The sequence below is a fragment of the Taudactylus pleione genome, unplaced genomic scaffold, assembly GCF_031769625.1.
Source record: "Taudactylus pleione unplaced genomic scaffold, aTauple2 ptg000122l, whole genome shotgun sequence".
NCBI lineage: Eukaryota > Metazoa > Chordata > Amphibia > Anura > Myobatrachidae > Taudactylus > Taudactylus pleione.
Window position 1 is genome coordinate 14,007,502 of NW_028284524.1, and position 22,959 is coordinate 14,030,460.

General features: G+C 43.3%; 1 protein-coding gene and 1 pseudogene across 1 annotated transcript in view; both read right to left on the reverse strand.

Moving 5' to 3' along the window:
• Nucleotides 1–293: 293 nt before the first annotated feature.
• CTDSP1 (CTD small phosphatase 1) overlaps nt 294–22,959 on the reverse strand; it is a 58,080-nt gene continuing 35,414 nt past the window's right edge. Inside the window, exons 2-7 of the mRNA XM_088472374.1 lie at nt 22,438–22,586; nt 19,058–19,156; nt 18,637–18,693; nt 18,180–18,272; nt 7,213–7,398; nt 294–5,619 (exon numbers count right to left, since the gene is read on the reverse strand). Coding sequence (XP_088328500.1) covers nt 5,491–5,619; nt 7,213–7,398; nt 18,180–18,272; nt 18,637–18,693; nt 19,058–19,156; nt 22,438–22,586 — 713 coding nt within the window. The 3' untranslated portion in view covers nt 294–5,490. The remainder of the gene's footprint in view (nt 5,620–7,212; nt 7,399–18,179; nt 18,273–18,636; nt 18,694–19,057; nt 19,157–22,437; nt 22,587–22,959) is intronic.
• On the reverse strand, nt 14,981–16,272 carry LOC148524083 (lamina-associated polypeptide 2-like; annotated as a pseudogene).

The following is a 22,959-nucleotide window of genomic DNA, read 5'->3' on the forward strand; positions in this document are numbered from 1 at the left end:
GCACGCCCAGAAAACGGCTCCGACACGCCTGCGTTTTTTGTAGCCAATCCCCAGCTACCTCTCCCAAATGCTGACTACCTGTGAGTTTGCAAATAAATCCTCTCTGCGACCGCCATCGCTAATCCATTGTCGCGTGTGCGAAGTGCGGCTTTGATGCATGCGCAGTGGCAAACAATTGCTCCACACATCGACATTGCATTCATCTCTGAAGCAGGCCAAGCCAGTATTTATCAAGCATACAGCTCTAATGCGCCCAAAGAGCTCTCACAGCCAAAATAATAACACGTGAAGACAACAATCCAAAGTTTTTCTTTAGTTTTGTTGGTTGCTTGTCATTTTAAAAGATTATTTTACAGTTTTAAAAATCACACACACAAAAAAGGCACTTAAAATATCTTGTTTTCTCACCAAAGAATTTAAATGGATTAGCTCCCGTGTTCTCTCAAAAGACAGATACAATAAAAAATATAGAATATAATAAAAAAAAATAACTTTAGGAATAATGGCAGCCTTTTTTCCAAAATATGTGTTTTCCTGTAGACAGAATGACATACATTATTTCCCCAATGCAGGCCCCATATAAGGACACTAGGAGACACAATTCTAATCTGGCTGCCAAACACTATATCCTGTCTATGTCATATACACTGCAAAGTAAAGCAATAGCTTCTGTGACAATTATATAGCTGTGATTAATAGACAATTCAAAAAGATGCATAAAACTAAAAAACAAAAAACTCATTAATGGACACGTGAAATGCCAACCAATGCAATTAGAGAAAGAGAAGTGTGCTTTTTGAAGCAGTTTCCTAATCTCCTTATCACTACGGGGAGTATCTCTGTTCACATAAAAGATACTGTAGCAAGCAAAAATATAAAGTTTTAAGTAACCAGAAGCAGCAGGTTCTTCCAAATATTTTTCCCAATATTCTTTGCCTTTTGTTATAAACACGTCCATTTTATATTTTGCAATTGATATGTCTCTCCCTTTAACAAATGACTGGTAAACAGTGGTTTAGGCAAGAAAATACAGGCAACTATGTAAAGTGTTTGCGATAAAAAGACAGCAGCAATGTTTCTTAGAAAGTGCCTCTCATTACAATACAGGACAGGGGTTTTCAGATTAATTTTGGTCTTGCTCCCTGCCTATCAACTCTATTCCACCATGGTGGTGGAGGACACAAAAAGGTTAAAAAAAAAAAGAAGAAATATTGGTGGCAGGTAGTGTTAGGATTGGTAATAAACCTCATCTAGAGCTAGGAGAAAATTTAGCTTAAAAGTGCAAATTTGCACGAGGACAAACGATGTAAATAGGGGGGGGGGGCAAATTCATGTTTTGCTTCTCTGCATGTAGGGAAAATAATGGGCAGCTTTATTTTATACAGATTTAGAGATGAGCGGCTCACATGTTCTAAATTTACCGTTCCCCCTTTCCCGGTAATGCAACAAGGTTTTGCCAGGGTGAATAATGGCACCTTTTACCTGAATCTACTACTCACTCTAGATGAGGCCCAAATGTCTCCACTGTGTGTAGGCAACAGATGTAGTTTGAGGACTGAACACACATAATTTGGAGCGCGGTTACTGTTTCTTTCTGTCCTCTTCTGAACACACATCACACCTGCAAACTGCAGCAAGTTGCGCCTGCAATGCCTCAAGTTTTACATATAACACTGCAAATTATAATACAATGTAAAAAAATGAGCATGATACAAACAAGAACATATCCTTGTGGAATATTAAATAGATCTAACAACAATTCAGTCAGGCAGACAGCCACTAGCATAGTGTTTATGACTATGAAACTCACCAGACTGCTCATGCAGTAAAGGTAGAGACCTACATTAGAGGACAGGTAAATCAGAGCTGGATGTCTTCGCAGTTGTGACCAGGGCTTCCACCACCAGACGAGCAAATTATTTTTCAATAACTTTAATTTACTATTCTATCTTGAGTATCAGATATACTCCGTAGGAGCAGCAAATAATTATTTATACAAAAGGCAATATTTCTGATTCATTTTTATGCGCCTGAAATTATTTTGTCTTGGTTGTCACCACCAGACGAACCTAGGTTAGGACGCCAGCATTTGGGGGGGGGCACCAAAAACACTGTTTGAGTCACATAACATCGTTCGTTCAGTGTAATCATTTTCACCGTGGCGCCCCCTCACTATGGGCCGCTGGTGACACAGCTGCCACCAGTCTCTTACCTGCGGAGCTCCCTGCTGCTGTTCCTCCATGTTGGTAATGGGAGTGGAGTGGAGCAAGATAATATGCCACTCTGCCCCTGATCCACACAAGGTAATAAGTGAACATGAGCAGGATAACCTCTCTATAACATGGAGTCTCATCTGTGTAGGACACAAGGGGGGATATAGAACCCATTTCAGGGACTGTAACTAGGAAGAATAACAATGCTCCCTATCACGGTAGGCTGAAGGCAAACACTCTTTTTATGCATTTATTAAAAAGACCATTTCTATAGTAATTGTGTTGCTGTGGAAGATCGATTATTGGAGTCAGTTTGGGGCACAATAAAGTGTTTTCTGCAAATCTATATAATGGATTGCAAGGCATACAGCTAGCACCATATTCTGGAACTGTTTTCATGACATAACATTATTTTGGGTAATGGGTTAACTCCCCTGGACCACTTACTGGCCCAATAATGTGACACCACAAACTGGGCAGGGTCTATGTCTATCATTGGCAGAATTCCTACAATTGGGAGCTATAGACATCAGATGAAAATTGTTATTGGGCTTCCCTTGTAGTCTAACTTCTTGGAGGATCTATACTTCTCCTATAATTCCTAATAACAGATATCCCTCATTAGGTCCCCAACCATTCACCTATGGCGCTGCGCGGCTCTAACCATTGGATGAAAGGTAACAAACAGCAACTTTAATTAAAACCTCATGTCTGATATTGCCGGGTACAGGGGCGTCAAGCAGCTCCAAAGGTAATCATCAAAGGTACTGGTTTTGTGAGATCCATGGTGGGGGGTCCAAGGGAGGAACTCCATCCATAGGACTATGGTTGGGAACATATAGGGGAGGAAGGTTAGGGTAAATTTATATCTAAAGTGAAAAGCCCCTTAAATGAGAAAGGTAGGTCAGATCTGCATTTCTCATTTAGAGTAAGGCATCAAGTGTCTACAAAGAAACACAAGATATAAAGACATGCCAAAATTCCTATCAATGTTACTATAATCTTTAAAATCATATATACAGATATACATATTTATTGTGATAAACTAGCTGAACTCAAGTTTTTAGTTTGCTCTTGACTGCCCACCGGTGGAAACTCCATGTATAATAATGCAGCATCTTTACAGATACTATGCAACAATCATTTACATCACTATTCCATAAAATGAATGCAGCAATCAATCATTCAATGAGACAAGTGGAAATATGAACTCTCTGTTGAGATCACTTTGCCTGGTCCATGGTAATAACTGCATTCTGGTTAAAGTCACGAGTAGCTCTGCATGAAAAGTCGCAAATACAACAACATAGCAAATTTCAAATACTACTCTGAGGGGAGAAGATGCTGGATCACATCTCCTATATACTGAAGAACCCTTTTCATCAGGAGTCTAGAAAATAATCCTTCCAAGAATAAAAGGTTCACGGCATCAGAAAAGGCACTTTTGCAGATAAAGATTTAAGGCAAACTGTAATATAACAGATTCTGTGTATGGATAAAACTTGAAACAAAGAGATGAAGAAGGCACAAGTATAAAGTATAAAGTGTACCTGTCTCCTATACAGACAATCAAGGCAGCCATTTCTTGGCTGATCTAAGATTCAGCTTATTGTATAGGGGCTTGGGACATCACTGCGGCACGAGGCAGATTGTGTCTCCTACTGCAGTAAACTCACTGGTCTATAGTACATGGATGAGCTGCATTTTCAGAAATATTGATTTGTCCCACATTATGAACGCCTAAAATGTGTACAGTATAGAGGACAGGTGCCCTTTAAATGCTCTGGAACCCTGATAATTTGGCACCATCTGTGTGTAAAGTCTGCGGCATTCAAAAATACTCACTACAAAAAGGCACTTTACGTCTCTATGAAGTCTTCTCGCAGAGAAAACTTTGAGCCTAGAGCTGTCATATTCTTTTTTTTTTTCCAAGCAGTCAGATCAATATTACATTGCAAAGCTATTTGTCCATAGACATAAAAAATTTAGATTCCTATTTACCTGCAACATTCCCGGCTCCCCACACCCAATACTGTGCGGCGACAGATTTCTGCAGCCCTATAATGATTTGTGACACCTTCAAGTCATAACAGAAAGGTCTGAACTTTTCTATTAAAGAATCTCCAATGTGTTTTTCTCTGGTCCCTAAAATGTCCACGGTTTACAGCTTAAAAAGAAACATACTACAGAACGATATGTAAAGTCTGTATGGTTATTCTATTCTATAAGTAAGTGATCGTGTGCACAAAATCCAAAAATGATCCAGACCGTTGAGCTTTCTGCCTGGCTAGCAGTGTTTGCCATTAACAAGTCCCTAATGGCTTATAGTGTGATATTCAGGTTATAGCATTACTGGAGGTCTTTGCTTTATGCTTTCGGGTGGGGGAATAAAACAAAATACATAACTTTCATATCCACCTGCATGCTTCCCTCTTTCTACAAATACTAGCGTTCCACAGCCAACAGGTACTAGTCCAATCCCATCTGTGACCAGCACATAGGGAGATATCACAGTGTGTAATGTGCCGCACGTAACCCACACCTCTACACACTTTCCTGGCCCTATTGCTCCTTTTGTATTACAAACCATAAAACAATATCTGAATCCTAAGAGTAGATGGCAGACTGTTGTTTTTTCAGTATTGGCAATTAAGCCACCCTAAAATCACCATGAAATAATTTCACTGTGAAACTTTCTTACCAAAGCTTATAAAACTCCCAAATCTTTTATGTCCTTTGTGGAACTAAAAAAGGATCCCTTTCCAGTCCTCCCGGACTCCTTAAAAGGCCTCCATAGACCAACAGCAGGAGCTGCTTCAAGTTTAAAGCATTCTTCAAATTAAGGAACAAGAGATTGTATCGCTAACAAAACTCTCTCAAAATAAAAGGTCATGAAATTTCAGCGGAAACTTGGAAAGTGTTGCACATTCCTTGTCTTCAGAGAGTTTAAAGAACCATTCCTCATTAGTTTGTGGGTTTTAGGTGTATATAAAGTAGTTACAAATTCTCTCTCCCTTACTGACGCTAATGCAAACTGAAATATTCAAAAAATTTGTTAAAAATACTTATGATTTTGGTATGTAATCAGCAAAATACAACCCACAAAACCCTATTAACACCGCAGGTGTCGGGTGCAAGAATGCTGAAGAAACAAGAGCCAATACACTCCTGTCAGCGGTGGTAGATGCAGGAGCCACCCTCCGGTCCTTCCGCAGACCAGCGCAATTGTGAGCCGGCGCGCACACATAAATGCAGAAGCCCCTTCCCCTTTGAGTCACTAGCTGACAGTCCTGCGCTGCTTTAGAACGCTGTATACGTCATCCACTCGGCTGAGTTTCTCAAAGAATGGGAGAAGGTCTAGTAGTTCTGTGTCAGTCATGTCATCAAACCAGGATACTACTGGGACCTGTGGGAGAAAGAGGTGTGAGCTTTCTGGCAAAACATTATTCATTCATTTACAAAGCTGATAACATTCATTTGAAAAACAAAATAGGACAGTCTGTGATTCTAGATGCGTCACATGATACCAGATGATTTACACTCTATATATATAGTCACCCAGTAGGTTACTAGACTTTCCTTTCTGGATTCCTGCACCTCTGTGATTTTAGTGTACAGAGGAACAATCCATTGCTCTATTACACAGAATTTACATGCATCATCAGCTGGTGAGATCACAAGTGATTAACACTGTGAGTAGTGGTGGTCCTAGGTATTAGGGCCAAAGTTGCATGTTTACCAAAAACAACATTTCAACTGAATGTGATATTTCTTTCAGCTCTATCAGTTTGGAATTCCCACATGCGCAAGTCTCTCACCTTCAGGTTTACGTACAACTCTGAAACAGGCCCATTACCATTAAAAGATAATTTGAAACAAGTGGCTTCCATTCATTTTATTAGGCCCAAACATAAATATTTTCCAAAACTACAGGCTACCTGCGAGCGTTCGTTTAGAAACCCCAGCCAGTGTTTGGCCCTCCGTAGTGTAATAGTGTGTAGTTTGCTTGATCTGAGTAACGGGAGCTTCTATTCAGCCTTGATACTTTCTGGCCAGCACTCTCCCACTTCAAATTCCATTTTGTGTTACCTTCTCTACAGGTATTAGCTTTGTGCATGACTCTCTCACTAGCTGATGCAGCGAAGCTATAGGCAACTTGGTAGTGATGACACAGGAGAGAGGCAAGCATTGTTTAGTGCTGTTATTGGCTGCATGAAAGTAATGGATGATGGCAGTTGTAGTTTATGGCCACAATCATTATACATAGGGCTGTGAGGTCAATGTAAGCCAAACTACTACTACTGAGATCCACATAAAAGAAAAAGGATTTCCGTGGTCACAATAATAAAACAGTAACAAACAAAACCACTGATACATTCCTTTATCTATACTAATATAATAAGAATGTTGTGTCTGTCTGTTTGTTCCAAGTAGGGGCAAAAACTACTGAACTGATTTTCATGAAAGCTGCATCACCATGGTAGTCGTAACTCCTGGAAATAACAATATTTATTGACATCACCAATGAAAGAGATAGGTGTGGCATCATGTGTGTGGCCGGTAAGGTGTGGGGGGAGAGGTGCTTTGGGCCACGTTGGTGTGAGTGGTGGGTGAATATCGCTGCTGGTCACACGGGCCACTCTCGGGGACAGGGCCCCTATGCAAAGCAATACAACTAGAACACCTCAAATAAAAATATTTTGGCAGAAGCGATTTCATTGTGGGCGAAGCCGCAGGCAACAGTTAGTGACAAATATTATTGGAAGATAGATTATCCTTTAAGATCTTATTGTGTGTCCTATGTACTATGATGTGTGGATATGGACAACTGGATTTACTTGTGAAAAGGGACAGTTTGTAAATATTCGGCATTATACATACAACTACTATCATTGACATAAGCTATGCAAGAGATAAAACGTATCGGACTGAATCCAAGACAGCTGCATTGCATTCATTTAACATATATAATTACAGATCAACCAAGAGACTTTTATACCGCATTATCTGGATGGAAGATATAGGAGGCTGGAGAATTGTCAATAATAATAAGTTTATTCAGGTCCCTCCCCAGCCTGCTCAGGTCCTTGACATAGTTTGCCCTATGGAAGGCACAAGATTCCCGGAAAAGGCGGGCCCGAAATGCTCCCCATTTATCCAGCAGATCAGCAACTGGGTCAGCATACTGTGAACAAGGAAATATGTAGACATGGGTGGATAGAATAAGACAAACGTGTAATAAGGGATAACAGTTTCTAAGCAAATTCTTACGCTGTTGTACGGAAAATCTCACATGGATGACTATTACAGTGATGATTATTCAGTCTGCTATTACATTATTCAAAAATCCACAGCTGACGCTTCATTCTTAGATGACCCATAATTTGAAAACAGAAAATCAGGTCATCCATAAAGATAATTCTTTTTAAAGCCAGGTAATATGATGCTGTTTCTGCTTTGTGTGTGGTACATCAGGAGTATGAAAGAAAATAAGCATTTCATTGTTACAGAAACCCAATAAGAAAGATTTTTTTTAAAACCCAGGAAACCTGGCAACCCTATGACCTGTATCCAGCAGCTTTTGTGCCATAGAGAAAAATTACGGCAACAGGAAGCCTTAAACATTAGATGTCTTGGGAGTCCTACCCTCACCTATATTTATGGTAGAGAAAAGTAATATAGGAGAGATTAATCATGGTGGAAGTTTTATAGCTAAGAAAGAAATCCAAATACTGACAAAAATATTCTGTTCCCCCACCACCATCATCACCATGTCTTCACAGACTGGGACACCAGCTCACCCACTGTCCTGGGTAGAGGGCAGCCCCTCTATGACTAGGAGGGCTGCAGACTCACAGACAAACATAACTTGACCTTCAGTGGCTTCGATTGGACCCGGGTCATGGGGCAGTGTAAACCGGTGGTCCCGTTTACATCATAGGAACAGCCGGCTGGAGATGATGTCATCTCTAAGCACCCGTGTGCAGTGTAAAGGGCCCGACCTAGGAATAACCCGGGTCGGAGCCGCAATGTGAACGTGGTCTGTGCCAGGTTGGAACCGTGTTCCAAATCCCGGGTCAGACCCAGGATTTTATTGTAAAAGGGGTATCAAACAGAGATTTGGACCTGGGGATATTGCAGAGGCAAGCTGGGTCAACCCGAGTCCTTTTTCAGTGTGGAAGGGTCTACGAAAGTCCAAAGTCCCCGGACCTTGACTCTGGTTGCTACCAGGGTTATTCCCGGGTCCAAGCCAAGTAGGTTGCAGTGAGAAAGGTGCAACCCGGGTTATTCAACCCGGGTTACAGTAAATGGATCTCATGAGCGGTTTAGGAGTGCTGAAACCCACTTTTCATGACTCATCTTTGTGACCCTGTAACAAAATGTCCACTTCTAATGACTCACACATTTGGCCGGACAGACACAGGTCCAGTGTGAAAGGGGTCGACCTGGGAATAACCCGGGACCAAGGTGTAGTGAGAAAGGGGTATAGGAGCTGTGACCCGGGTTCAATAAATCAGGCAAAAGCAGGGGCTTCTGTCTGAAAGTGGTATAAGAGACATATACACGCACTATATATATATATATATATATATATATATATTGGAGGAACATCCCCATTGGAAAATCTAGCACTGAACTGGATATCATAAATCCGTTCTTTAAATGACCATGTATCTCAATAGATTTAATTTTTGTCCCTTTCTCATCGGACTGAAAAAATTGTGGCCACCGCTACCTAGAAGAATTCTACAGCACAAGTCTACTTTCTAATATGGCCGTGCATTCCAAATTCCAGATTTGTGAAGATGGCCATGCGTTCCTTGTCAGACAAAATGGCTGCCGGGCGTTCCAAGTACAGGGTACTGCATGGCACCTTATGAATATGTTTCTTTTAATGTGTTTTACGTCCATTTCTATTTATTTCAATGGTTTACAGGCTGCACTTAGGTTCCTATGTGTTCAGCCTTATGGTTTACCGCCGCTCCCGTGCCCATAATACCGGATGGGAAATGACATTCCTTACCCATAATCCCCGCTCCCAGGTGTGATGCGGTGGGTTCTATATGCGTCCCACCGTCGTCTTTCTTGCCCTAGATCGCTGCTCCAATGTTAATATTTTCCAGCCTCCTACTACATTGATGATTATATTTAAATTATTGGCCTGAATTTTGGGATGTGGGACCCATTGAACTGCTCTGGCTGGACTTCTTTGGGGCATCACCACTTATTTTTAACACTTTATATCACTCTATTTTTGTTTTTCATTTATGTTACATTTTCATATATTTATTTTTCATTTTTCTAACACTTACAACACTATGCAGCCACTTTCACTTACCTAACACTTCAACAGTTCACTGCTATTTTTATTTTATTTTGTGTGGTGTCCTGGGGTGGTTTGGCAGGGATGGTTTGGTGGTGCCCCATGCCACCGACATGAACCCCCATAGTGTTCGGGACATACCCGATGAGGTTACCTTGACGTTGGTGGGTAAGCTCATAACATTGGCCAAATTTATGCCAAAAACCTTGTATATGATGTATACATATTAATGGTTGTATGGTGCATCTGGTCTCTCTCTTTTTTCTATGCTGCTATAAAAGCCTGCCAGGTCCCCCTGTCATTTATCCCCTTGACGAAGTGCAAGATATAGTACGAAACGCGGTGGGTCTAGAACTGACTGTACATCCCTGATTCCCCCAATGGTCAGGTAAGCTTTAATGATTTTATTTCTTGTACATGTATAACCTGCTCAGTGTTTTTGACTTTTTTATTAAATACTGTGTTTTTACCCTAGAGGGTAAATTTACTAAAATTAGAGTTTTTAAAAGTGGAGCTGTTGCCCATAGCAACCAATCAGATTCTAGCTATTATCTTCTAGAAGGTACTAGTTAAATGTTAAGTAGAATCTGATTGGTTGCTATGGGCAACATCTCCACTTTTAAAAACTCTCACTTCAGTAAATTTACCCCTAAGTGTCCGTGTAGAATCCTTATCTAGGACTATTTAGTTCCATACTATTTAATCACAGCGCTATTTATGCTGTGTTTATGGTCTTAATGGTACACACTATGGAGCTGATTCAGGGCCGCTCGCAAGCCGCCCGATGTTTGCGCACGCGCAGGATCCGGCATGCGCGAGCCCCGCTGAGTGACTGAAGTTCAGTCGCTACGGGACTTGCAACAAGACGAGGCGTCTGTTGATATTGATTGACAGCTCGCCCCGTTTTGTGGATGGGTGGGGGGGGGGGGTGGCTGCACAAACGCAGGCGTTTTTTGTTGGGTGGTCCAACTGACATCACTATTGATGCCAGTAGTGTACTTCCTGCTCTATTAGAGCAGGAGGTCCACTCGGCCTTGCGGCAGCTAGAACCTGCCCCAGGGTCTCGTCGCAAGGCCGATGGTCGCGATTATTGCGACGGTCTCCAGCCCGCTCGCACAATCAGTGGGTGGTCACCCACAGCTTTGCGAGCGGCCAGAGACCAAAAAAATAAAAAACACGCCCACATTCAGAGCGAGCGGCCACCAGCAGCGAGCGGCTCTGAATGAGCTCCTATGTTTTGCTTCTTTGTTTTTCATTTCATATATCCTTAATTATTGGTCATGAGACCGAAGATGTTTTGAATAAGATAAGTCCTTTTTGAATTGAATTATCCTTTGCCTTTTTTGCACATATTCACAGGGTGATTTATTTCACCCTTTGCACACTAGTAGGCGCTCTGTGTTCTTATAATAGGTTCAGGAACTGGGGGTGGAGCTGTAGAAAACCATTATATATACATATATATATTATATATACAGTATTTAGAAAAGAACGCACTCAAAAGGGCCTTTAAAATAAAACTTATCTTATGGAAAACACATTTTGGCCCAGGACATTACGTCATAGTTAATGAGAGGTTCAGGAACTCAGTTCCTACTGCAAAATAGCACTGTATATAATCTCAGTAACACTTAGAGGGAGAGGTAGAGAGTGAGTGGGGGGAGAAAGACAGGGGATGGGGATATTGTGGGCAGGATGCATTAAGCATTGCATGCATGCCTGCGGTAATTATGCCGGTATGCATGAATATTTGCAAGTAAACTCGCAAAGGATGGCTCTCACGATAAGAGCTGTCCTTTGCGGTAGAATGACTTCTGGGATTATGACTCCGAAGTCCCTTTGTGCATGCATCGCATCATGCACGCATCACCGAAGGTGTTGGGATGGATCTGATTGGATCCCTCTCAGGTCAGAATGCGAAAAGACGCCCATAGGCTTCTATTGGGCAATGCCATCTCAAGATGGTGTTGGCCGACCAGGTCCTTGGTGCATATAAGAAATGCGGTCAAACCTCTGAAAACGCCATTTTCAGGGCTTTGACTGCACAATTGATTAAGTGTATACTGCTCTGTGAGTAAAACAAATGAAGAGAGGGGGATGGGTGCAGGAATAGGGAGTGGAGAAAATGGGATTTTGGTACCTACCGGTAAATCCTTTTCTCTGATTCCACAGGGGACACTGGAGGTGCTTATGCTGGGGTATAGAGGCGTGGATAGCTGGAGCCGGCACTTTAAATAATTTAGAAGTGGGAAGCTCCTCCCCCTCTATGCCCCACCAGCCCTCAGTTTAGAAAATGAAGACCGAGAGAAGATGGAGAACAAGCGGAGTGAAAGGGAGAGAAGAACACACAATAATCAAAACATACAACATACGGAACAAACCGAACAGGCAGGCGAAGAGCGCTGAGGTGGGCGTCCAGTGTCCCCTGTGGAATCAGAGAAAAGGATTTACCGGTAGGTACCAAAATCCCATTTTCTCTTTCATCCACTAGGGGACACTGGAGGTGCTTACGCTGGGGACGTCCCAAAGTTTTCCCCACGGGCGGGAGCGCTCTGCGGCGCTTGCAGAACAAGGCGGCCAAAACGGGATGCCGAAGTAGCAAACGTATCAAACTTGTAAAACCTGACAAACGTGTGAACTGAAGACCAAGTAGCCGCACGGCACAATTGTGACGTGGAGGCTCCTCTACCGGCCGCCCATGACGTACCCACAGAACGTGTGGAATGAGCCGAAATGGAGGAAGGAGGACGACGGTCAGCACTATTATAAGCCTGATGAATAGTCAGCCGGATCCAACGTGCCAAAGTCTGCTTAGATGCCGGCCAACCCCTCCGAACAGCATCATAGAGGACAAAAAGCGACTCAGATTTACGGAGAGACGCCGTCCTGGCAACATAGATGCGGAGAGCCCTAACCACATCCAAGGTAGAAGACCCACCAGACTCCTCCAGCAACGACGGTACGACAATAGGCTGATTGATATGAAAAGCCGACACAACCTTGGGAAGAAAGGAGGCTACCGTCCGGAGTTCCGCCCTATCCGCATGAAACACAAGGTAAGGTGGCCGACAGGACAGAGCACCCAATTCCGAAACACGACGAGCTGAAGCGAGAGCCAGGAGGAGGACAGTCTTCCAAGACAAGTACTTAAGATCAACCTCCTCCAAAGGTTCAAACATGGGCGACTGAAGAAACCGAAGCACTAAGTTTAGGTCCCAGGGAGCTATCGGAGGTACAAAAGGAGGCTGCACCCGCAAGACTCCTTGAAGAAACGTCTGCACCTCAGGAATGAGGGCCAATTTTCGTTGAAAGAAAATGGAAAGGGCAGAAACCTGCACCTTTAGAGTTCCTAGCTGAAGACCAGAATCCAGACCCGTCTGAAGGAAAAGCAGAAACCGGGACAACCGAAAAATTCTAGACGGAAGACTCCGACTGGAACACCATGAGATATAAGCACGCCAGATGCGATGATAATGCGCAGCCGAAACTGGTTTCCTGGCGCGTAGCATGGTAGGAATAACCGCGTCCGGGATGCCCCTGCGTCTTAGGATATCGGTTAGAAGAGCCACCCCGTTAAACGCAATTGCGCCAAATTGGGGTGTACGAATGGGCCCTGCTGTAGAAGATCCGGGCGTAGAGGAAGGGGCCACGGATCATCTGACAATAGGGACCGAAGGTCCGAGAACCAACTTCTCCGAGGCCAGTTCGGAGCTACAAGAATTACAGAGGCTGTTTCTTGTTTTATCCTTTTTAGAAGACGAGGAAGAAGCGGAATCGGAGGGAAAAGGTAAACGAAGTCGTAGATCCACGGACTTGTCAGGGCGTCTACCACTGCCGCCTGCGGATCCCGAGTTCTTGAGACGTATACTGGGAGCTGACGATTCAATCGCGACGCCATGAGGTCCACCTGAGGACATCCCCATCGACGTATCAGCGCGTTGAACACCTCTGGATGAAGCATCCATTCCCCGGGATGCATATCCTGTCGACTCAGGTATTCCGCTTCCCAGTTGTCCACACCCGGTATGAATACCGCCGGCAGGATTACAGACTGTCTTTCGGCCCACCGAAGGATCTGAGTTACTTCCCGCATAGCCATGCGACTCCGAGTCCCTCCTTGGCGGTTGATGTAAGCGACGGCCGTCGCGTTGTCGGACTGAACTCTTACCGGACGAGTCTTTAGCAAGTCTTTTGCCTCTATCAGAGCATTGTAAATCGCTCTGAGTTCCAACACATTTATGGGCCACTTCTGTTCTAGAGGGGACCATCGACCCTGAAAGTGATGATCGAGGACTACTGCTCCCCATCCTCAAAGGCTGGCATCTGTTGTTACGATGATCCAGTCCCACACTCCGAATCTTCTGCCCGCTAACAGATTGGTGGATTGTGTCCACCAAAGAAGGGCCACTCTGGTACCGGGGCTCAGACGGATCTGTCGATGAAGAAGCAGAAGCAGATGAGACCCTGACCCCTGTGATAGCAGTTCCAGCTGAAACACCCTGGAGTGGAATCGGCCGAACTGTAGCGCCTCGAAAGCTGCTACCATCTTCCCGAAGAGGCGCAGACAAAGAAGCAGGGACACCTTTCTTGTTCTGAGGACCAGCTGAACTAACAACCGGATATCCCGGGCCTTGTCTATTGTAAGAAAAATCCATTGTGAGGCCGTATCCAAGATCATGCCCAGAAACAGAAGTTTCTGGGACGGATTGAGATGTGATTTTTTGAAGTTGATTATCCAACCTTGTTGGATTAGGGTCTGATATGTCAGTAAGGCCTGATTTTATAGAAGAGATACCGATGGACCCTTGATTAGCAGGTCGTCCAAATAAGGGATTATGTTCACTCCTGATGACCGAAGGAGAGCGATCATTACTGACATAAGCTTGGTGAAGACGCGGGGAGCCGAGGATAACCCGAACGGCAATGCCCGAAACTGAAAATGAGCCTTCAATATGGCGAAACGCAGAAAAGCCTGGTGAGGTTCCCAAATGGGGACATGGAGATAGGCATCCTTGATATCCAGGGATAATAGGAACTCCAAGCTCGCTATAACTGACTGCAGAGACTCCATTTTGAAGCGATAAATCTTCAGATACAGGTTTAAAGACCTGAGGTTTAAGATAGGCCTGACCGAGCCATCTGGTTTTGGTACTACAAACAGGTTCGAGTAAAACCCCAAACCTCTCTGATGTTCCGGGACCGGAACTAGTACAGATGATACTACTAGAGACCGGATAGCCTCCTGTAAAACCCTGGCCTTGCTTGCAGGCGTTGGCAGACTTGTGGTGAAGAACCGAGGTGGAGGGGGGGCTTCGAAGTCTATTCGGTACCCCAGGGAAATTAGTCTGCGGATCCACGGTTCTGTAGAGGTCTGATTCAAACCTGTTGAAAATCTTTCAGGCAGGCTCCTACTGCAGGAGGTCCCAGATGGGACAGAGGACTGTCATGCCACCTGCTTTTCCGCTGGTTTAGGCTCTGGTCTACGTGCAACGGGGTGTGGACGACCTCTATGTTGCGTGGGAGCACCTCTGGCTCTACCACGAAAGGAATGTGGCGCACGTAAGGAATGAAAGGAAGGTCCATTATACGATCTCCTGGGAGCTGGAGCAACCGACGGAAGGAAGGAAGACTTACCCCCCGTGGCCTGGGATATCCATTTGTCCAGTTCCGGGCCAAACAGCATATCGCCTGTGAAAGGTAAACCCTCGACCGCTCGCTTGGATTCTGCGTCCGCTTGCCAAGCGCGCAACCAGAGGGCTCTGCGGGCTGAAATAGCAGAAGCAGATATGCGAGAACTAATCTGACTAATATCTTTCGAAGCTTCTCCCAGGAAAACTGCAGACTCACGGATGTGTTCTGCTAGTAGACGTAACTCTGCTCTTGATGTACCAGAGTCCAAACCTGTAATCAACTGGTCAGCCCAGCCGACCACTGCCTTGTTAACCCAAGCGGTAACAAGGGTGGGTCTAAGTTGAGCCCCCGCCGCAGTATAAATTGATTTTAGCGTTGTCTCCAACTTACGATCCGAAGGATCTTTTAGTACTGTAGCTCCCGGTACTGGGAGTGCTGTTTTCTTAGAGAGACGGGAGACTGACGCATCGACTGGAGGGGGTGTCTCCCACTTTTCCATCATGGTTGATGGAAAAGGATAAGTAGAAGGAAACCGGCGCGGAATTTGGAACCGTTTATTGCTTGTTTATTGCTTCCAGGCCACTGAGAGCTGCTGTTGCAGCTGTTGTGAGAACGGAAAAACCGTAAAGCTCTTTGGTCGTTCATGAAATAATTCACACTCCTGGGATGCAGGTAGTACATCCACAGGTAGATTCAGAACTTTTCTGACCGCCAAAATTAGAGATTCCACCCCTGGAATTCTTGAGGAGAAGCGTCCTGTAACGCTTCCTCCAATTCCCCTTCTTGTTTCCTCCGTAGCGAGGAATTATTCGTCTGACTCTTCTGATTGGAGAACCGTCGCCAGAGTACGCTTTTGTGTCGGTCTTTGGTAGGAAGTGGAGGGTGCAGGCACCACTGTACCCATCACCTGTACCAGGGTGTCTAGAGACTTGGTTAGCCCTTCCACACAGGGAGGTTGAGACCTACGTGCCTCAGCTAACTCAGACGTTAAATCCGTCATAACTCCAACCATGTCAGCGGCCCATGGGGGAGCAGGTGCGGCCGTAATAGCCATAGGTGGATCTATTGCTATACAAGCATCACATAAAGTAGACCCAGCGGCATGTGGCTTGGATAGTTTATTGTTACACTTAGAACAGACAAACATCTTTTGAGCTGCTTTTGTTCTGTTTGACATGGATACACACAGTCACCCAGACACAGAGGGACAGCAGTAAAAAGAGAATAGAACAGAAGGCTGGTATGGGACATAGAGGAAGAGGCACTCCCCACTCCTTCCCACAGATTAGATTCCCTGCCAAACACCCCAGCTACTCACAACCTCTTGCCAGGGATGTAGCCAGGAGATCAGCCTTCTGTAATCACTGCATACAGCCTGTAGTGGAGAGATGCAGTTCTTTTTTTAGGTTAACACAGCAGCCACGCTGTACATGCAGCTCTTGTCGCGTTTTCTAGCCAGGGAGCCGCTCTGGAGACAGGGAGCCCGCGCTGTTAGGCTCCGCCCCCTTTCTCTATGCCCTAAGGGCTAGAAAATGGCTGCCCCCGCCTGCAGGATCCTCTCCCCTCTGTGCCAGCCCCGCTGAGTAGGAGCCGCTAGCCGCGCTCATCAGCGGGGAGAGAGATTACTCAGTGAGCAGCGCTATCGCGCTCTATCAAGCCAGCGCCAGGCCGCAGGACAGGGGACTGGGGATGCGCAGATGATTTATACTCACTGCGCTCCCCTCCGGACGGCTCCTCTGAAACAGCACTCACAGGATCTTCTTTCTTCCGTGTGTGTGTGCTGTGTGCGGCAGTAAGGAGCTGTCAGATGCTTTTAGTGAAGCACTGCACACTCCTTCCTGCAACCCAGAAGGTTAACAGGGTGCCAGTAACCCGGACCCCACCTTTAGAGAGGTGGCGAAGGGTACTAAGAAAAGTAGTGTAAAAGATGTTAGAAATAATAAAATAAAAATAAAGAAATATATGTTAAATACAAGAAATAAAAAAATTGACTTGCTGGAGCACAGCAGGTTGTGACCAGCTCCAAGGCACATTTTCTAAACTGAGGGCTGGTGGGGCATAGAGGGGGAGGAGCTTCACACTTCTAAATTATTTAAAGTGCCGGCTCCAGCTATCCACGCCTCTATACCCCAGCGTAAGCACCTCCAGTGTCCCCTAGTGGATGAAAGAGAAAAAGAGAAAAGGAGATATGGTGGGAAAAGGGGAAGAGGCGGAGATAGGAAGGGAATCGGGAAATAGGGGAAGGGAGAGAAGGTGCAGATAGGGAGAGAGGCGTGGAGAGGGAAGGAGAGGTGAGAGATGCAGAAAAAAGGGGGTTCGATAGAGATGGGGGAGTGATAGGGGAAAAGATGCATGGTGAGTGGATGGGACAGATAGAGACAACGTGGAAAAGAGGGTAAAAAGAGAGGGGGTAAGCGAGAGATTTTTTCTTTCTAACCCTTAAATTGCTAATAATGGGCCTGATTCAGAGGTGGATGAAAATAATACATAGGACGCAAGAGCTGAATGTTTTACTTATGCACATGCGTCTCTATGGTTATGTTCAGCGAACACAGTTTGGAACTGGATGCAGTTTCAATAGGTGGTCCTGGGTGGAGATGGGTAGGTGGGTGGCTTTATAGACAACCCTTCAGCTGTAGCATTAGCATAATACCGCAGTAGTGGCTGCGACAAAAGTTGCAGCTGTTACTGCTTAGCGTCCATCTCTGAATCAGGCTGAATATCATTAACCACATTTTCCGGCCTACTACCTACTACAGGAAATGCATGTATTAAAGTGATTAATACGATCTGGAGATGTCCGCCACATCTACCTCTATTCACTAAATGCGGCCAAGGCTACAGGTCTGTTATTACACGCTTCTACGTGGTGTTGCACAGAGCTGATAAGTTAAAGTCTTCTTTTGAACCATAAAGGAGCATAGGAAATGAATACAAACGTTTGCATATACTCTTATTACTAATTGAATGGTATTAAAAACAAAATAGAAAACATCTGCTTGCAGTCTCACCTTAGCCAGACTTGCAGTGAACAGGACACATTCAAACATCTCTCCCATACGCTTCAGGAACTCATCTACATGAGGTCTCTTTAACACATACACCTAGGAACAGAAGAGAAAGAGATGGCAGTGAATAAAAGTCACCTGTTTAAGGAGATTAAAGCTCTTGAGTCTGGGAAATAAAGTGTTCTTGTCGTAATACATCTACAGAAGGCTCTTGTACTTCCTGGAGGCAGATTTCGTTGCACATGGTTGGCGCTGGCCACAAGTTATCAAGAATAGGCTGAAAGAAGACAAAACAGCCTATCCTGGATTACTTGAAGCCCGCACTAGACCAGAAGATGAGATGGAGTTCCGGCCGATTCCAATAACAGTCGCTCTTTCAGTTGTTCTGCGTTGACTTGAAGCTATAGTATGAGATTATTGCACAAAATAGAAAAGAGAGCAAACTGGAATTAATATTTACCTGATGAACCGTTCCATCAATCTCAACAGGAATGATAAAGTCAGCATTGTTGACTGGCTGCAAAACAAATATAATTATTAATCTATGCGGATCATTGTCTTTGTATCCCACTAGCCTCTGCTTCAGTCAATACACCACCACTAAGGAGCGTCCAAGGAAACCTTGGACCTACAGAGAATGCTCAGAAAAGAAATACAGGACTACAGAGTTCATTAAATAATTTAAGGCATAAGACACACACTGCTGCTATCCAAAGCAACCAATAAGAGGTCAGTATTCATTAGTCTAGCACACTTTATACTAATCTGTGATTGGCTATTAATGGTTACAGCAAATAATATCTGATCTGTACACAATCCTGCTAATGTAAGAGAAATAAGATAAGCAATAGCATATTATGCTTTCAAGAACAGTAAATTACCTTAAACGAACTATGAACCAAAGTTTCATCCAGGTCAATGACCACGCAGATCTTTCCAGCGTCCTGGGGCTTCACCTCTGGCAGAAGATACTTAGTCGCCTTAGAAAAAAGAGACAAAAGGTTTCACAGTTCCTCTCAGATGTGTTTGCATCAGTCATGCAGATTACTAAGCACCTCGATGTACTGTATGCTCATTCTTGTGAAATATGAAAAAGAAACTGGTCTCTGAGTTTTGGGGTCACATAACTCAAACAGAATTACAGAATGCAATCATACTTATCGCCAATAAACGCCTTCCTTTTCCAGATTGTTTTCCTGGAAATCTTGATTGGTAAATGAATATAATTATCTGTAGCTCTGTCACTAACTGGTCAGAGGTGAAATACACAATGTTGGCTTATGGCTGTAAAAAGACCTAAATGTTTTTAGGGCAAAGATCACATCATTGGTCACTATCCCTTTTTGGTTAGATAAAACCACATTTCTTTTTTGAGTTAGGTTCATAGTTAAGACGTGGATTAGAGTCTAAAGCTGGGTACACACCTGAACAACATGTCGATCTAGCAATGGTCCGATACAATGCAACAGTATATCATGCACACAGTACATGACCCGCCGTGTGATACACGATATATCGTTACAGGGGTAGTGGTAACACACAGCTTCGTACATCGCATCATCCCATCTGACGTGCAGCACATTAGATACAGTAGAAAGATGGGACCCGACAATTAATCAAATGATGAATTGGGGGTTACACACTATATGATGATGTGATTGCATATCACAAGATTTTCCTATATATTGTATAGTGTGTACCCATTATAAATCCATATTTAGGACTAGCATTAATACTGTTAAGTTAAGCAGTATGACTTTACTTTTTAACAGAGCAGCAGTGCAGTATTAGGTTAAAATATAAATGTTTTAATGGTTTTACATTTATTGTTTAATTATGTCTGATTCAGTTGTGGATCAGTGACAATTGTGGTTCGCAAGCAGGCAATGTTTTCAGTCTGCGCATGTGTCAGAATCGGACAACGCATGCATCCCAATTGTTACTGCCAGGGGACGCAGATTGAACTTGGGACACAGTGGGCATTCCTGGGTGGTAATGGGGGCAGGAGGTTCCTAGCTTTCTGAGAATCCATAGAGTTGCTTTCGTGCTGGTGGGTGTCTCTGTTTAAATCAAATCGGCTGCGGCATTAACATAGACGCAGACACGCTATATAAGATAACGTAGTCGAGGCTGCATTACCATCCACCTCTAAATCAGTTAATAACTTGATTATTCTCAAAATTTATTGTATTTTGTATTCAATAAGAACGCATATAACTTAATAATCTTTTATTCTTCCTTGTCAAAGTTTTTCCTGAAGATTTTTTGTATACAATTGGGTGCAAGCTTTTTATTTTTTCTGAGCGTGCAAATTTTTTTTGCGCACCTTCAGAGCAAGAATAATTTTTCCTAAAATCGTTATTTTTAGAAAAATCGTTGGGACTTGTTTTGGAACTCCTAACACCCCCCTCCTCCATGACTAATTCAGCACATGGAGATTTCCAATTAGCTTAATTAGTCCAATAATTACATGTCATTATTGGTTGTTAAAACCAATGACCCCAAAATCAACTTAATTACTGCACCCAAAATGTAATTAAAGCAATTATTTCAACAATAATTTTTTATATTTTTTTTTTACATTTATATTTTATTTTTTAATTGGCCTAAAATTACCCCAAAATCACCTTTTTTTTTTTTTGTTTAAAACTAACCAAAAAGTTTACTTTTTAAAAAAAAATTTTTTTAATTGACCTAAATTTACCCCAATATTGCTTTTTTTCTAGTTTTGTGTTATTTTTTTGTTGTTGTTGTTTTATTTATACGAAACTAAACAAAAAAAAATGAGTTTTCGTGCAGGTATACTTAAAAAAATAATAATTTGAGTACGATTTTTTAAAATTGAATACTGCGAGCATCGGGAGCGCACATACCCGCGGTAATCTACAATTGGTTGTGAGACACTGCTAACAGATATAATTCCAGGGCAGTAGACATATAATTCCACTAGGGGGCACTAAATGCATGTGCACAAAGACTTTTTATTAATTAATAATTTGGAAAATACCTCTGCAATCTAAAAAGTTAATTAGTGTACTAACAAGGATTTAATTACAATTTCACTAATTTACAGATCACCCCAGATACATGATATGATGCCTACGGTTAACTCCTCTGCCTTTCCATTTAACATTTTTAATGCAAAATTTTATATTAACAGTCATTTTACAAGCACAAGAAGCTTGAAATGACTCCCTATCCAGTCTGTGTCAGAGACTCGCATTCAGACATCTGGAGTAAGGATGTACACGTGTGTTAATGTTCTTAGTGTAATTGACAGATTTGTGGAAAAGGATGGATGGGACAGGGACAGCAGCGGTGGGTGTAATGTCTACTAGGAGCAGAAAGCTTAGTAATAATATAAATAACATAGATGCATGTCAGGTACAGAGATTCCTGTGTCATGGCTACACCACAATTCTGTTCTGCACTGGGTACAAACATATCCATGTGGGAGAAAAAGACACCCAGCCTGATGCTATTAGGGCATCTCAGTGGGCACTTGGCAAAGCCAAGAAATAAACTCATGTGAAAGTGGAAAACGCTCATTTTAGAGGGTGTAATTATTTTAGTATAAAAGCAAGAAAACCAAAGAGATCTAATTATTATACACTCAGCTGCTCATTCATTATAGTCGTTATCCCGTGTAGTTAGAAAATTGGAGTTATAGGACTAGCAACTGAAGACCACAGTAAATGTATCTGTGAGCAAACTATATTTCTCTTGAAAATAAAAATCCTGTATTTTTTTGTCTTAAGCTGGGTACACACTACACGATATTGTTAACGATTTTGCCGATTCCGACGCATCTGAATGACAAATTGTTAATATCGTGCAGAGTGTTTGCACTACATCGTGTAGTGCGCACTCCCATGGGGTCGTCATCCGTATCACCTGATCTTTTGTACAGTAAAATCAGGCGATATGGCTGACGATCCCATACAGCGCTATGCGGCGGGGGCCGGCATGTCAGACAGCCGGGCACCGGATCGCCCATTTTGTACAGACCGCCCGATATGTTGGCCCGTCGGCACCTGGGTCGTGTGTCGCATAGCTGGGTACACACAATGTTTAGTGGGTACTCAGCTTTAGATCCCAAAGCTCAACCTTTTGGCACAGTTCCGATGATTTCCTTCCCTTCTTCAGAATCCTATTGTTTACTCCCCTGTCAATCTGAGCGTGATAAACCTTTTAAAGGAGTACCATCTCACATTTAACAGTCACAACACAACTATCAGACAGTCCCACTTTGTATATTTACCTTAGCAACTGATCCATTTTCCTCCACCAGAAGGGGGGCATTGTTATTGACAGGAAGGGGTTCCTCATCCTCTTGACACAGACAGCAGAAGAGGGTGTGGAAGATGCTTCGGTTCCGAGGTTTCTTGGACGACGTTGAGTTGTGAGCACCTATAGATGAAGACAAGCAGTTAATCCAAGAGTGCAGACATTCACTGAATCTTTGGATGGGTCATTTAATATCTATTTTTTAAAACCTATAGCGGAATTAGGTAACCTGTGGTTTGTCAATGGCTGTGGAAATACAACTTCCAGAAATTTCAGTCTATCATCTTTGTCAGGAAAGCTAAGACGATTAAAAAAAATTTTATTTGGAGACGTCAGCCCCAAATCCACCATTTTTCTCTGTGCCCCATTCATTTATAACTGCTTTCTAAATAATTCATAGCAGTTAAGGTATGATAATTGGCTTTTGACAAAAAAAACAACAACCCTAATGTACAAGTTGGCGTGCGTATGGTAGGGAGTATAGGTACTAAGCCTT